This window comes from Nicotiana sylvestris, chromosome 1 (assembly GCF_000393655.2).
Source record: "Nicotiana sylvestris chromosome 1, ASM39365v2, whole genome shotgun sequence".
NCBI classification, from domain to species: Eukaryota; Viridiplantae; Streptophyta; class Magnoliopsida; order Solanales; family Solanaceae; genus Nicotiana; species Nicotiana sylvestris.
Window position 1 is genome coordinate 133637649 of NC_091057.1, and position 14231 is coordinate 133651879.

Below are 14231 nucleotides of genomic sequence, written 5' to 3' on the forward strand. Positions count from 1 at the left end.
TACAAGGTGCACCAGGTCTAACGAACCCACCGTTAGCTACGGGATCCTTCAACGTCTACTCACATTTATACTTGTCTCTGTAATCCGTATATACTCGTAGAAAATATTTTAAAACAATATAGGGCATTTCGGTTTTTATCAAATCATGTAATTTCGTTTCAATAACAGTAAATCTTATCTCAAGTAACAGTAAAACGTATTCAGTAACAATGAGAATATTCAGAATAATTGTAATCGTCTAAAATAAATATAGTAATATCATATCGAGTAAAGGACTTGTCCCACATGCAGATTCAAATCAGTCGGTAACATGCTCATATTAAAATCATATGTAAATCATGCTAGTTATAGAAATACAAATTGAGGTAAGGTTACTACTCACAGTACTCGTGTGAAATACCAAAGTCGTCACCTTGAGCGATCCGTACAACTTTCTTCAATCAATCTATAACCACATCAACATCGATCTCGTGTTAATTGCCTCATTTAGGCTAAATTCATCACTAATTTAGAATATCCAATCCTTCTAGTTATATTTTATCATCAATTCGCCGAATTATATTTACCCATGCTACGGGCAATTTAAATTAGTCCAAAATCTTTTAAATAAAAAGGTATTTATATGGTTTATTCCCTTTACTGTTCAATTTCCTTAATCGTGTGCATAAACTGAAACTAAAATAACTTTATTGTCCATCATATTCCTTCTTAATTGGTACCTATCTTTTTGTACTCAATACTAGACTCATAACATTCAAACCCAAATTCGATATTGTCATTGCAATACAGTTAACACCAAAACTCAATCCTTGCACCCTAACTTAATTTACACCTAACAAAGATCATATATAATGAGATTAGTTTAAGTACAAATACATCAATACCCATCTTTTTCCAAGTTAATTTATCCTACAATAGCATTGATCAACTTCCAATTGCATAATTTGCCCAATAATAACTCTTATTGGTATTAAATTTCTTATACCTTGTGAAATCCATCAAATATATAAACTGATATAAAAAAAATTACCAGAAGAAAAGAATCCAAATGAGAAATTCGAGTATTACCCGTAAGAAATAGTGCGTAGTTAAAATTTCTCAAGTTTTGGTTCCACCCTTTTTCTTCTTCTTCTTCTCCCTTTTGAAATTTTGTTTTCTCGGCAATCTGAAGCTTCTGCTTCAACGTAGCAGCAAACCTTTGGTTTGCCCGTTCTTTTGTTTTGGCAAAATGGGCTTCGGCCCTTTTTGCTTTACTTATTTTATTTATTTATTTATTTGAATTATTTTGTTTTAGTAATTTGCTCCCTCTTTTTTTTTTTTTAGTTATTATTATTATTATTATTATTATTATTATTATTTTGCTAATGACCAATACACCCTTATTAAATATAGGGTATTACAGACGCATGCACTAAGACTAGTAATTTGTTATTTGTCAAACATATTATTTTCTATAATTCAAAGGTGATATACGAAGTCAATATAATATGTTTATTAACCATATTATACCATTACTCCGCGCACAAAATTCACATCCGCCACGTCGTCTAATTTTTCTGTGTTCAAAGGAAAAAGAACTCAATTCCTATTGAGGTGAGTTTGACAAGAGGTTAAGAGATCTCTATCACAATGATACTTTTGACATTTTCCTATCATGATTCATGAGTAGTCAAATAATGGACTTTCACAATCATGAGCTTTCAGTTCTTGAAATTCATATAATCATTTGGAATTGTATGTAGGAGTGGTGGTAGCGGATCTAAGGGCAACGTGCAGGTCCTCACGAACCTTCAGGAACCTGATAGCTTTTGTACCCTCTTTACTGGAGTGGCGAAACCAGAAAATTTAATAAGGATGTTTAAAGTCTATTTTTAATCAATAACAAGTAATATTTTACCTTATACATAATATAACTTTCGGCGAAGGGTGATCAGTTGACCACCTTTGGGCCAACAAAACTACGCCCCTGTGTATATGTACTAAAAGATTCATTAAATATTTATAAATATTTGATTGTGAACTCAATTGTTAATTTAAGATCGTTATAAAAACTCATAAACTTTAAAGTCTGGATCCGCCAACACTTTACTTAGCTATTTCACCGCTTGTTAGTCTCATCATTGCCTTTGTGTAGTTGGAAAAAGTTGAAGAGCTGTAACAACAAAGAAAGTGTGGTAGTGCTTTCTCATTCTTTCAATCATTTTCTTAGCCGAAATATTAAAAAGATTTGAAGGTCTTGTTGAAAATATAGTCATATTCATAGAAATTTCCACTTTAATTTCATGCCCCACCATATCAGTTTTACATTTTCTCATCATATTCTCCCTTTTTTCCCCTTTGGAAAAATGTGGATGCTGAGAGCTTAAAGGAGGAGTTGTAAGGTCGGTTAAGTGGGTAGGTGTGACTAGTCAGTTCAAAGAAACCTCTTATATTACATTTGGGCTATTTTCTTAAGACCATCTTTAATATACTCAAATTAAAAGAAAATTCTTGTTGATGCAGCAATTAGTAAAATTATGAAATTTCATAATCTCCAGCCATTTACTCACAAACTACCTTGGGAAAAGTAGTTGATGAGAGAGGCTGGCAGGAAGGTATTTCAATTACTTAATCCATTTATCATCGCAAGTATAACTTAAAAGATCACTAAATAATTACGAGCCTAATTAAAACATTTTAAGGTTATGATTCACTGAATTACCCCCCAAAAAAGGTTATAATTCAACGTAAATTAATTACTCGTAGCTCCTCACCACAGTTTAATAAATTGAAGGGATATTTTTTCTTCATGCAAGATTTCCTTATGTTTATTTCATCTCGAATTAGTTTCAAATTAATTTCAGAGTAATGTTTATTTTATTTTTTTCAAATTAGTTCCATGTAACGTGTTTTTTTTTGTGGTATCATAAACATGCATAATAATTACACAACATTCCTTTAAAAGACTCAAATAGAAAGAAAAAAAAACTACAAACTTAACTAATTAAATTATTGTGAGATGTTGTTGGACTGAAATCCCATTGATAAGTAACAGTCCCATTGGAAAAATATTTGACATGTATATGTTTAACCTAGATTTGTTAATTGTTAGTATTCGTGGAATATCTTCCTCAATCGAAAATCTTAATTAGATTGATAACAAATTAAAAATTGAGTGAAAAAGGATGCCTTCGAGAAGCTCAATTAATAATTGAAATAGTAAATCTTGTACTCATATCTTTCTAGTTGATGCATATTCTATGAAAAAGACAGTTTTTTTTCCTTGAAACGGTTAGCTAGATATATGCTTTCGCACCTTTTTTTATTAGTTTAATAAAGAGGAATATAATACATATGTTTTGTTTTTTCTTGAATCTATTAATAATAATTGCCTAAGAGGAGTCGTTGTCAATATCAGAAGCTAATCTCATTCAAGCGTGGAAAGAGGCTATTCTTGTAAGTATAGTATCTATAAAGGGAAGAGCATGCTTCTTGACTACCTACATAACTTGAAATAGTAATTAGGACTATGACATAAATTCCCTTATCCTATCTTTTTAATCCAATTCTAATCATTGTTTAATATGAGATGGGCCCATTTGGATTTGATGCCTATTTCATCTCCTTAAAATCAAGAAAAATTTAGAATAAAATTGCATCCACACGTGAATTCTCAATAAGCTACTACTCATTAGCTCTTTTCACAATAACCCCACCTTATAGGTAGGCTAAGAATATATACCGGTAGAGATACAATAGTGTATAGATATGAGATAAGATTGGATCAAGAAAGTTTCAACATGGAGATGTTATAACATATAATTAGAGGTATAATAACAACAAGGTGCAAAGTAACTAAATCTAAACAAAGTTAATTAGCCATACAGAGGAAAAATCACCAAGGTTGTGATGGAGTGTTAAGTACTCATTCATCCTTAACCAGATATATATTTTGGATTCGAGCCCTTGATATGAAATCGCCTTTGTTAGGGAGCACTTTATCCTCTAATATGGGATTTTCTAACGCGAATTATGATTTAGTCGGGCTCCAATGCGGGTATCGGACACCGGATGAGAACTCAAAAAAAGCTATAGAAAGGAAAAAACAAACACATTATAGAGAATTGAACTTAAGGTGTTAAGCTTTTTAGAAGATGAAATCATTTCTTTTTCTTTGGTAGCTGGGATTTGAAAGCTCACTGATCCGATTAATTCAAATTCGTTTGAGATAGACTAATAGGGTTAATACGTTCCATATCAAGAGATTTCTCATCTCCGAGGCTTAGATTCGTAACTTGTGACTAAGAATAAAGGAGGCAAATCCTTCCGTCGAACGCCTTAGTGGTACTTTGTGCTCTTGTTGCGCTGTCAAACTTCGTGATTCCCAACTTCGCCGCTTAAATGGGGCTGCTTAGATATGGGCCATGGCTATGAATATTCTATTTCTAATATTACTATTTCTAATATATAGAGATTTGATCATGGTGATGAGATGAAAAAAGTTGAAAGGTAGATATGGAATTGAAATATGTGTATGAATGACTAGACCTCCAACTAGAGAAATGACCACTTGATTTAGGAATTATTTTATTTCAAAATTCCAAAACGAGTCAGATTGATATTATGGATAATCTTTTTCCCATTTGCAGTGTCTTATTACATACAATGCATGCATCCAAAGAAAGCTTAATGGTCTCTCCAGCTAACCCCATGTCCCACCAAGATCTTGAGCGTGGTTGTTTCGAATATATTATGCATATAGTATTTTATTTTATTAATTAAATATATATGATGACGCCAACTTATTTTAAAGCTAACACATCGAACACTCGACCTGTATTTAGTTGAACCGATTTTGAGTTTTAGTCTTGGCAAAGCCTGAGGAAGTCAATTTGCCTAGGAAATTAGCTTACTTTATTTTTGGACTTGAGATTACTCAATTTTGACCCACAGTTAAAATTATATTTGATTTGTTATAGTATCGTGAAATTCACTTTCTACATTATAGTACTCCTATATCCTTAATTTTTCAATTTTTTGTTGTGTAAAATTATAAAACTGATTTATAAAATTTTTTAACATAAATATACTTGATTTGCCGTTTGAAAATTCTATGTCAAACAGGCATGGTAAGATAAGGGAGTGTAACATTTAGGTACACATTTTCTTATTATGTCTTTTAAACATATCAAAGAAAAATAAAAGTGAAGCCAATGAATACCCGATGAGGCGATGACCATGTCCAAACAACAACATACCTAATATTTTTCTATATGGGAGTTTGGAGAGAATAACATGTATGCAAATCTTACCCTTACTTTATGTAGCTAGGTAGAGAGTCGGTTTTCAAGAGACTTCGGCTCACGCAATTTGATGGCCATGTCCCTTATAAGAGGCCAATATCGTCAATGTCACTCTTCCACAAACAAAAGATAAGAATGCCACTTTTGTTCAAAACCCCTATTGCCATCACTTTCACTTAGATTTTTGATAATATCACATAGAGTTGCTACTATCATAAAAGTAATGATTGGTCTTTTAGTCACATTTGCATATAATAAGAATAGAAAGAGGGCCTTTCTTATTTTAAGCCATGTAAATGTGCAGATGTTTAGCATTGGCGTCTGAAGGAGAGTAGTTGCGCATGCATTTCCACATTCTTCCACTTCTTGCGCATTCTTTTTTCCGATGTGTAGAGGACAGATTACGTATGGCCCAATTCCTTTGTAACTTTCAACGTTATCTACTTAAGGGAGATTTTGCAGCCAGTTTCTGAAATTCTTTATTTAAAAAAAAAATAAAAAAATCCCACGTGCAAAGATTGATGCTTCTTTACATAGTTTATTTGCATCACTCTTTTTTTTATATTCCTAATATTTTATGGATTTGAGTTTAATGTGCTCATCGTAAAAAAATTCTTGACAAATAATTATAAAGTAATTACAAAGAAATTTTATGATAAGTATTAATTGGTAATTTGGTAAAATAATTTTCAAATGACACGCTTCACATATTAATTAAACTATACTGATAAATGATAATATAAACGAATATGTAAATTTTCAGTGTTACATAATTTATATTTGTGTTTGACGTATTTATATATCCTTCTAAGCAGAGGAGTGGAGGGTCCAAAATTTAAAATTTTAGATTATTGTAATTGGGGTCCACCTCCGCTAATAAATGAAGAAACTTGTTTGAGCGTACTTATTCAAATGGTTCAATAACAAAAAAGAAAAAGAAAAAAGTAATTTGTGTAGTGTCTAAGTGAAAATTTTCAATTTATATTTTGTTAATGAATAACAAGTATGTCTTTGAGATGATTGAAAACAAGAAGAAAGAGAAATGATTTATCAAACACCCGTCGATTAAAGTTTGAAACTTTAATTTCCACATAGTATTGATTTTAGATTGGGTAATCCTCTTAATTTCACTGTTAGGGACATTATTTACTGGTACTGAGTGTGCTACACACTTAACATGTAAATTCCGATCTTTTATGCGTACAAGGAATTCTCTCTTTTTGACATGATTTTAGATATAAATTCCACAATAAAACATCTTACAAGATAATAATTTTGTATGAGATTCTTACACAGATAGCCAGTTTTATTTGCTGTCTACTCTTCCTAGCTAATCGCTATATATAAACTATATACTGATTATACATAATTATATACATATTACTTATAATTATACATGTATTATACATTTGCCGAACATTTTTAGTTTAAGCGGTTGAATGAGCGAATACCTAAGTTAACTCTGATATATTTTACATACTCGGTAAACTCTTCATTCCGATCTGAAATACGGTTGGCTCCATCAAAGTTGTAGTAGATTGAAATTAATCACTATTTTTCATTCTCTCAAGAGATTTCTTGATGCAAGACAAAAAGGGAGTAAATAAGAAAAAGAAGAGGAAGCTGGATTCACACTATAGGTAGAAGTAAATCTATGATCCAAACAATCAATGACCAGATTTTTGGTCTCAGATTTTTACCAGGAAAATGAAGACAACATAGAAAACTCAGATTTTTGTCCTTATTAAACAAAGTCAGAACTATCTTGCACTGTATGTGAAAAGGCACAAAATAATTAACCCCTCCATCTCATTTTTCTTCTTTTGTTTTTACTTTTCTGGGTAGAAAACAAAAAATAATAGGTCAAACTTCATTTTTGTCATTTGTAGTTTGGTCATAAGTTTGGACTCGGATTCTTTTGAATTACAATTTACGCCAATTTTACATTTTTAAATCGAGGAAAATAGCAATTAAAACAGATGTAACAGTAGTAAATCCCAGCTAATCCTTTTTTCACTATCAAATTTGTAGTGACTATAACAAACATTTTTTATATATTCTAATTTTAGTTTAATATTTTTTATTGAAAATGAAGTAACGCCAACAAAACATTTATTAACAAGAAAGAAATACTTATGACTAAGAGGACCACATTTAACTAAATCTATCACGTCGGTTTTTAATCTAAAAGAGTCAAGATCCATATATTCCTTTTAAATCCCCAAGAGCAGCTCTAGTGTAGAAATTGCAAAACATTTACAGTGTCCAAAGCCAAAGTTTTCACAATTTAATTAATTGTTTAGCCATTATGTGTATTTAATAATTTGTTAAGTCTTTGTCAGATTCTAAGTTATAAGCAGTGGGGGAGTTAGAATTTTGATCAAGAGGTGTCAAAATATAAATAATTAGATACATCGAAAAGTCAAGGGGAGTCAACGTATAGTAAATATACATAAAAAAAAAGAATTATCTAGCAATATAGTGTAATTTTCCGACGAAGGGGTGTCGCTTGACACCCCTTGGTTCAATGTGGCTCCGCCACTGGTTATAAGTACTGGTTAAGTATTTAAAACAAATTTTAAAGAATAACATGTTCTATAGTCTGCTACCGCGTATAATAAGCATTTATCGGTGTATGAGACTAATAATAAATGTAAAACATGCAAAAAATGCATCTTCCCAATTAAAACGATAGTCTCACCACCCAAGTAATAATTTTGCCTCTTAACCCATTGATTACAAAAGCCATAAGTATTACCAAAATCCAGAGAAACGCTTAAAAGAAAATTGTTGAAGGTCATAAAAATAACTTTTTGGTAAGAATCAACTGATAAATTATTAACGATCATAATACCGAATGCGCTGATTATCTAGACACCAACCTCCGACTACAAAGCCGAAGTATGAGTTCAGATTATGTGTAATATTCTTTTTGTTCTTAAATAAATTGGTAAGTCGTCATTCACGTGTTTATTTGTTTTAGCGCAAAAGTCAGAAAGCTTTTACTTATGTAGCGTATTTAATTCCTACAAGCAAGAAAATTTTGTTGTTTTCGCCATTATAAGTTGACGTCAAAACTAAAATAAATTGGCAAGTCACTAATGTGTCTACTCGTTTTAGATCGAAAAGTTAGAGTGTTTGTTATTATGCAACATGTTTAATTCCCACGAAAGGCAATATTATTGTTTTTCACCATTATATTATAAGTCGACGCAATTTAAGATCAAGAGTAATCGGTCTATAAACCGCATCTTAAGCAACAAAAATAACATGAAAATAATAATTGAAGTATTATGTTTACTAAAACCGGAATCATCCAATAAACATTAAACAAATATGTTATAGATCTATACTCCACAAAAAAAAAAAAAAAAAAAAGTACACAATTCTCACTATTACTAATATATACTATATAGTACTACTCCTAGTTGCTAGAGCATCCTCGATTAATCAAGTTGAATTCGAATTTACTTAACTAACAAAATAGAATTGACCTATAAATGAAAGTTTAGACCAATGATTTTTTTCGAGGACCAAATAAATGAAGTAGTAATAATTAGTGCTCCTTTACTTTTTTTAGCCATCTACATTCTAATAAAGACAAAACTCTTTCACACATAAAATGCAAGACTTGTGATTTTTATTGCGATTTGTTAATGTAATCTGATAGAAGATTTAGCTGATAAATCCGATATACAATTAAACAATTTATATTCCACTAAAAAGTAATACATGCATCTTTAACTGTTAGACAAAAATGGAAAAGAGGGGTAAAAGCAGATTTACCACATTTTTCAGAAAAAGAAAAAACCTCTAAATGGAATTTGACTTTTTTTTTATATATATATATATATTTACCGCCAATAGAAAAAATCCCTACAAAAATTAAAGACTTCACACAGTCAGACAGAGTCCTTTATATCCACAATCACTATACTATTGGCTTCTTCTCAATATAAACAACTGACCCTTTTCACTGTGCATCCTCCTCCCTCCCTCCCTCCTTTTCTTCTTCGCTATTTCTTCCTTTCAACTACATATTCTCTTATCAGAAAAGCTCAGAATCGTTCCTTTTTTTCTTTCTTTTGATTTTTTTTCTTTTTGGGAATTCTCTACACAGCAGCATGGTACCCCGAGATAGAAAGGCTGTTCATGGGGGCTTATATGCTACTTCTGTTTCTAAGCAACGGCTTCATCAAAACTTTGAATCTATAAACCCACAAGTTAACGATCATGATGAGCGCGTTGGCTATCTGAACACCAGCCTTAGGCTAAAAAGTCGAAGTATGAGCTCAGATTCTGATGAAGATGGTCGCCCCAAAAGGTTCAAGCCGTCACCAGAATCTAATTCAGAGGTTGGTTGGCTTATGTGTAAAGGTTTTAATTCTAAGTTGCAATATGCATGGTTGCTTTTTCTTTTTCTTTTTTTTTCTATTTTATATATCTGCATGTGTTTTTTTAGTTTTTATATGTGTCCTTTCAGCACATGTTTTATAGGTCGGCACACCTTGACCCCTCATTCACTTCGAATCCACATTTGTTCAATTTTATTTAATCTTGTTTTTTCTTTCTTTCTCTTTCATGTTAGATTGTGTTTTGTTTCCATCCTTGGCAGAGTATTTGTTCGTTTCCACTCCATTTATTTTCGTTTTTTGTATCTATAGTTCAGAAATAGATATGAACATCTCATTAGCTAGTAAAAACAAAGTAAATCAAGTCACTAATCAATAAAAAACAAACCAACCATTATTTGATTTATAAAAAATGAAAACAATTTGTTAGTAAATATTCTTGTTTCTTCTTTCATAACCACACATTAATTAATTATTGAATTTTTGCAGGATGGAGAAATGAATTTAGTGAATGAGGCAAACCTTCTTGGTCTGACACTAAAGAAGACACCATCTTTTTTGAACTTAATAGAAACGCAACTTTCAGAAGGAAAGAAAGGAAGTTCTTCTAGCAGTCCTCCACGCCAATTAGGAAGACCAGCAGCTTCTTCTCGCAATGGAAATCAAATGAATTCTTCGAAAAATGCTAATAAAAATAGGTCAAAGATGGAGGATTTTGCTGCTGTTTCTGAAAAATTGAAGGCTTCCAACTTCCCTGCTATAAAGCTCAAGATTGGTGATTGGGAGGTAAAACTTGTTTGGGCTTTTGCATGTCATAAAGTATTTTAAACAATTAAAATAATAGTAATTATTATCATTATTTGATGAAACCATACAACTTTTTAATGATATACGTATCACTTACTAGCTTTTATCTTAAATTTTAGACATTGATCTTTGACAAATGAAGTAATAGTTCTTCTTATTTTTTATTTCAACAATAATTAAAAAGAAAATGACATTGTATACCACCCTTAAAATAATAACCGAATGTATATTTTTTGTATACATATATATATATATATATATATATATATATATATATATATATATATATATATATATTGTGTGTTATATAAAAAATTATACAAATTATATACACTTTTTCGGCTACTAAATGTAAAAAAATTTTGACGCGGGTTAAAAAGGATAATACCCCTAATTAAAATGTAGGACCTGGTGATAGATACCATCTTGTCACCAATCTATAAAAGCACCTTATTACCACATAATTTTAAAACAAGAACCGGCCCTTAAGTTTTCATATTTTTTTCACAACTGATGATAAACTTTAGTGCAATCAATTTCAAAAATAAAGTTTCTATCCACATAGAATAAGATGAAACTTTTATTAACATAATTGACTAAAACAATTATTCGCATAGCACATCCAAATCTAGATAAAGAAATTGTTCGCTAGGTTAACATCATACATAATTAAAATAATGTAATCATAATCCGTGTAACATTAAAATTTTAGAATGTGTCCATATTTAATAGGGAAAATCTCACTTTTAGCAGCAGCAGAAACTTTATATTTGTTAGCCGCAAAAGTGTATAACATTTGTATATTTTTTGTATATAACATACATAAACGTATGTATATATACATAAAATATACAAAAAAAATATATATTTTTTGACTATTATTTTAAGAATGGTTATGCAATATCAATTTTCCTATTTAATACTACATAGGGTACAAATGATTTATGATTAATATAAACCAACCATAACTAGTTTAAAAAATTGCATTATAAGTAAATGATTGAAATAACTAATTAATGAAATATTTGGCAGAGAGTTTCAAGGTACGAAGGTGATTTGATAGCGAAATGTTATTATGCTAAGCGAAAATTAGTGTGGGAAATTCTAGATGGACCGCTGAAGAGCAAGATTGAAATGCAATGGTCAGATATCATTGCTATTAGAGCCATCATTCTACAAAATGATCAATCAGGAGTTCTCGAGATTGAGGTTAGTTTCTTTTCTCTCTTAATTTTGTTAAAAATATTAATGTTATTGTAATTTTGGATTTAATTATTGCCACATATACTTACCATTGATACAGTTGAATCAACCACCTTCCTTTTATCGTGAAACAAATCCTCAACCAAGAAAGCACACATTGTGGCAGCAGACATCAGATTTTACTGGAGGCCAAGCTCCCACTTACAGGTGAACTTTCCCTTTCAGAAAATTAAACTTTCTCTATTTTATGTTTTTTTTCTCTATTTGAAAATAAAATACTTTCAAATGATTTTTTTAAACTTATATTTTTTAGGAGGCACTGGGTTAGATTTCCACCGGGAGTACTTGACAAGCACTATGAGAAGCTATTACATTATGATGCAAGGCTGAATGAACTAAGCAAACAACCTTTCCCTAGCCAATTATCTCCTTATTTTGAATCAGATGTTCCTGAGTTTTCGGATTACTTTGACAATAGATATGGATCCCAGTTTTTTTCCAAGATGCATCATCCTATTCGTTTCTCTTCTTCTTCCATTTTAATCCCTAACCATCCAATGCATAATAGAAGGACAACGATGGCACCTGTCAGAAATTTCAGTTCAAGCTTTTCAGTGTCAGGTATGCACGATAATTATTCTATATAACTGTTTAATTTTATCACTCAAGCAGGGGCGAAGCCACCTTTTGCTCTGGGTGGTCAATTGACCACCCTTCGTTGAAATATTACGAAAAATTATACGGCATATATAAGTAAAATATTATATTTTAGATATATATAACACATATCGAATACCTTTTATGGGAAATACTCTTATTTTTTTCATTGACTAAGTATATATTCATTGGCGGGTGTTTCTAGACATATATAGCTCAACTAAAAAATTTGTGCTAGCTTGCATTAGTTTGATTTTGAAGGGTTATGACCCATTAAAGTTTATCTTGTACATTTTACCTTAGTGATGATTGTTGTGAATGCAGGTGAAAGGAGAAGTAACTATGCAAATACCGACCAAAGGAGGGTGCTTTTGCGACAAGGACCAAACAACTTGGTGAATGTTGCAATGGGAAATCAAACTATTGGAATGTTGCCCGTTTCTACAACACCACAAGCTAATTGGGGTATTCCAACCCAGAATTATCAAGCTATGTATCAACAAAATGAGTTGACGGGACATAATCAAGATAATGTAGTGCTAAACTATATAGAGAACCATTTATTGAATGACAATCAAATGGCATACTCCAACGAATTAAAACTAGCTGGAAATGCAGACTCGATGTACTCATTGCTCGAGCATCACCAAAATGGAAGTGTTGATGCTACACGTGATGAACATGGTTTAAACTTTGGTTATCATATAACAGACAACTATGCACAGGATGCTGTACCAAACAATGGACTGGCTTACGCGGAGCCAATTAATTGGATGGTTCCTCAAGAAACAAATCAAAACCTAAAGTTGGAACAATTTATGGAGCATTCAACTAGTCTTTCTACCTATTCTGATACAGTACATGGAGGTTATCCAACTCTAGATGTTTACGGCGAACAAAAAAGTAGGGTTCAAGGGGAGTAGGCGACAGAAGATCTTGTTCCATGTTTTTCCTTTTTGCAAGTACATTATTATTATTATTGTCTTATCAGAAAGTAGATAACTTTGGGACCCTCAAATTAAGGGGTCTCCTCGTCAATTCTACCTTCATCTTTCATTGGGGTTAGATGTAGCTCAATAGTGTAGTGTCACCTAATAATACTAAGGGTGTATTAATCCAAAATTGTTAAAGAAGCAAAAAGGAAAAACCACCTTTTCATCCTCCAAAAGTTTTTTAATATTGCTTCAGATTCTATTGCTGAAGACTTGAGGGAACACAAGCATAAGAGATCAACTTTTTAACTTTCGAATACTCACAGGACATGTTACCTGAACATCGTTACTAACTGGGAAGCATTTCTGCAATGATACTGGAGTTAATTTAGCAAGTGATTGAGGTTGATTTGTCCCCTGTTTTGCTACCGGCCATAGGCATTTGTACTCTGTCTCGTCAAACTCTCTTATTTGATGCAAACTAGAACTTGTCCTTCTGAATCCAACCCTCTTCCTCTTTCTCCCTCACTTGCACATTCTCTTCTTCTTCCCCTCTCTCTGGCTAGGTTCCAAGATCTGACAAAGGTTGTTCTCTTTAGCTTAATCGACAGATTACTTGTTCAACTATTTCACTTATTTTCTTCCCAATCCCATTGTTATCCAACATAAGGCTCCCAAATTGATATAGAGGTTTCTCAAGCACAAACACATGCATCAAGACTTTACAAACCAATCAAGTAGAGCAAACTAAACTAAATGATGGTTTCATCAGATGAGCCCCTTATACTTTCCATCCTACTCTTAATTGAGTTGGAGCAATTACCAAAACAGCTCAGAATTCGTGAATAAACAAAAAATGAAGAAAGAGCATAGCATAATTGTATGTGGATAAAAATTGGTAAGTTCAGAAATAAGAATAAGTAGACATAACTTCCAATAGGCAAAATAAATAGGCATGACTTAAGTGCTATGCAGGCTAATGAGCATAGAGTTGGGAT

The 14231-nt window shown here is 31.6% G+C and overlaps 1 protein-coding gene across 1 annotated transcript; it reads left to right on the forward strand.

The window, feature by feature from the left end:
* Positions 1-9218: 9218 nt before the first annotated feature.
* LOC104249811 (uncharacterized) lies at positions 9219-13602 on the forward strand. Its single transcript, XM_009806308.2, has 6 exons — positions 9219-9637; positions 10124-10420; positions 11474-11650; positions 11745-11851; positions 11958-12265; positions 12626-13602. Exons 1-6 carry the CDS (start codon positions 9407-9409, stop codon positions 13222-13224), a joined length of 1719 nt encoding a protein of 572 aa, XP_009804610.1. The 5' UTR covers positions 9219-9406; the 3' UTR covers positions 13225-13602.
* The last annotated feature ends 629 nt before the right edge of the window (positions 13603-14231 follow it).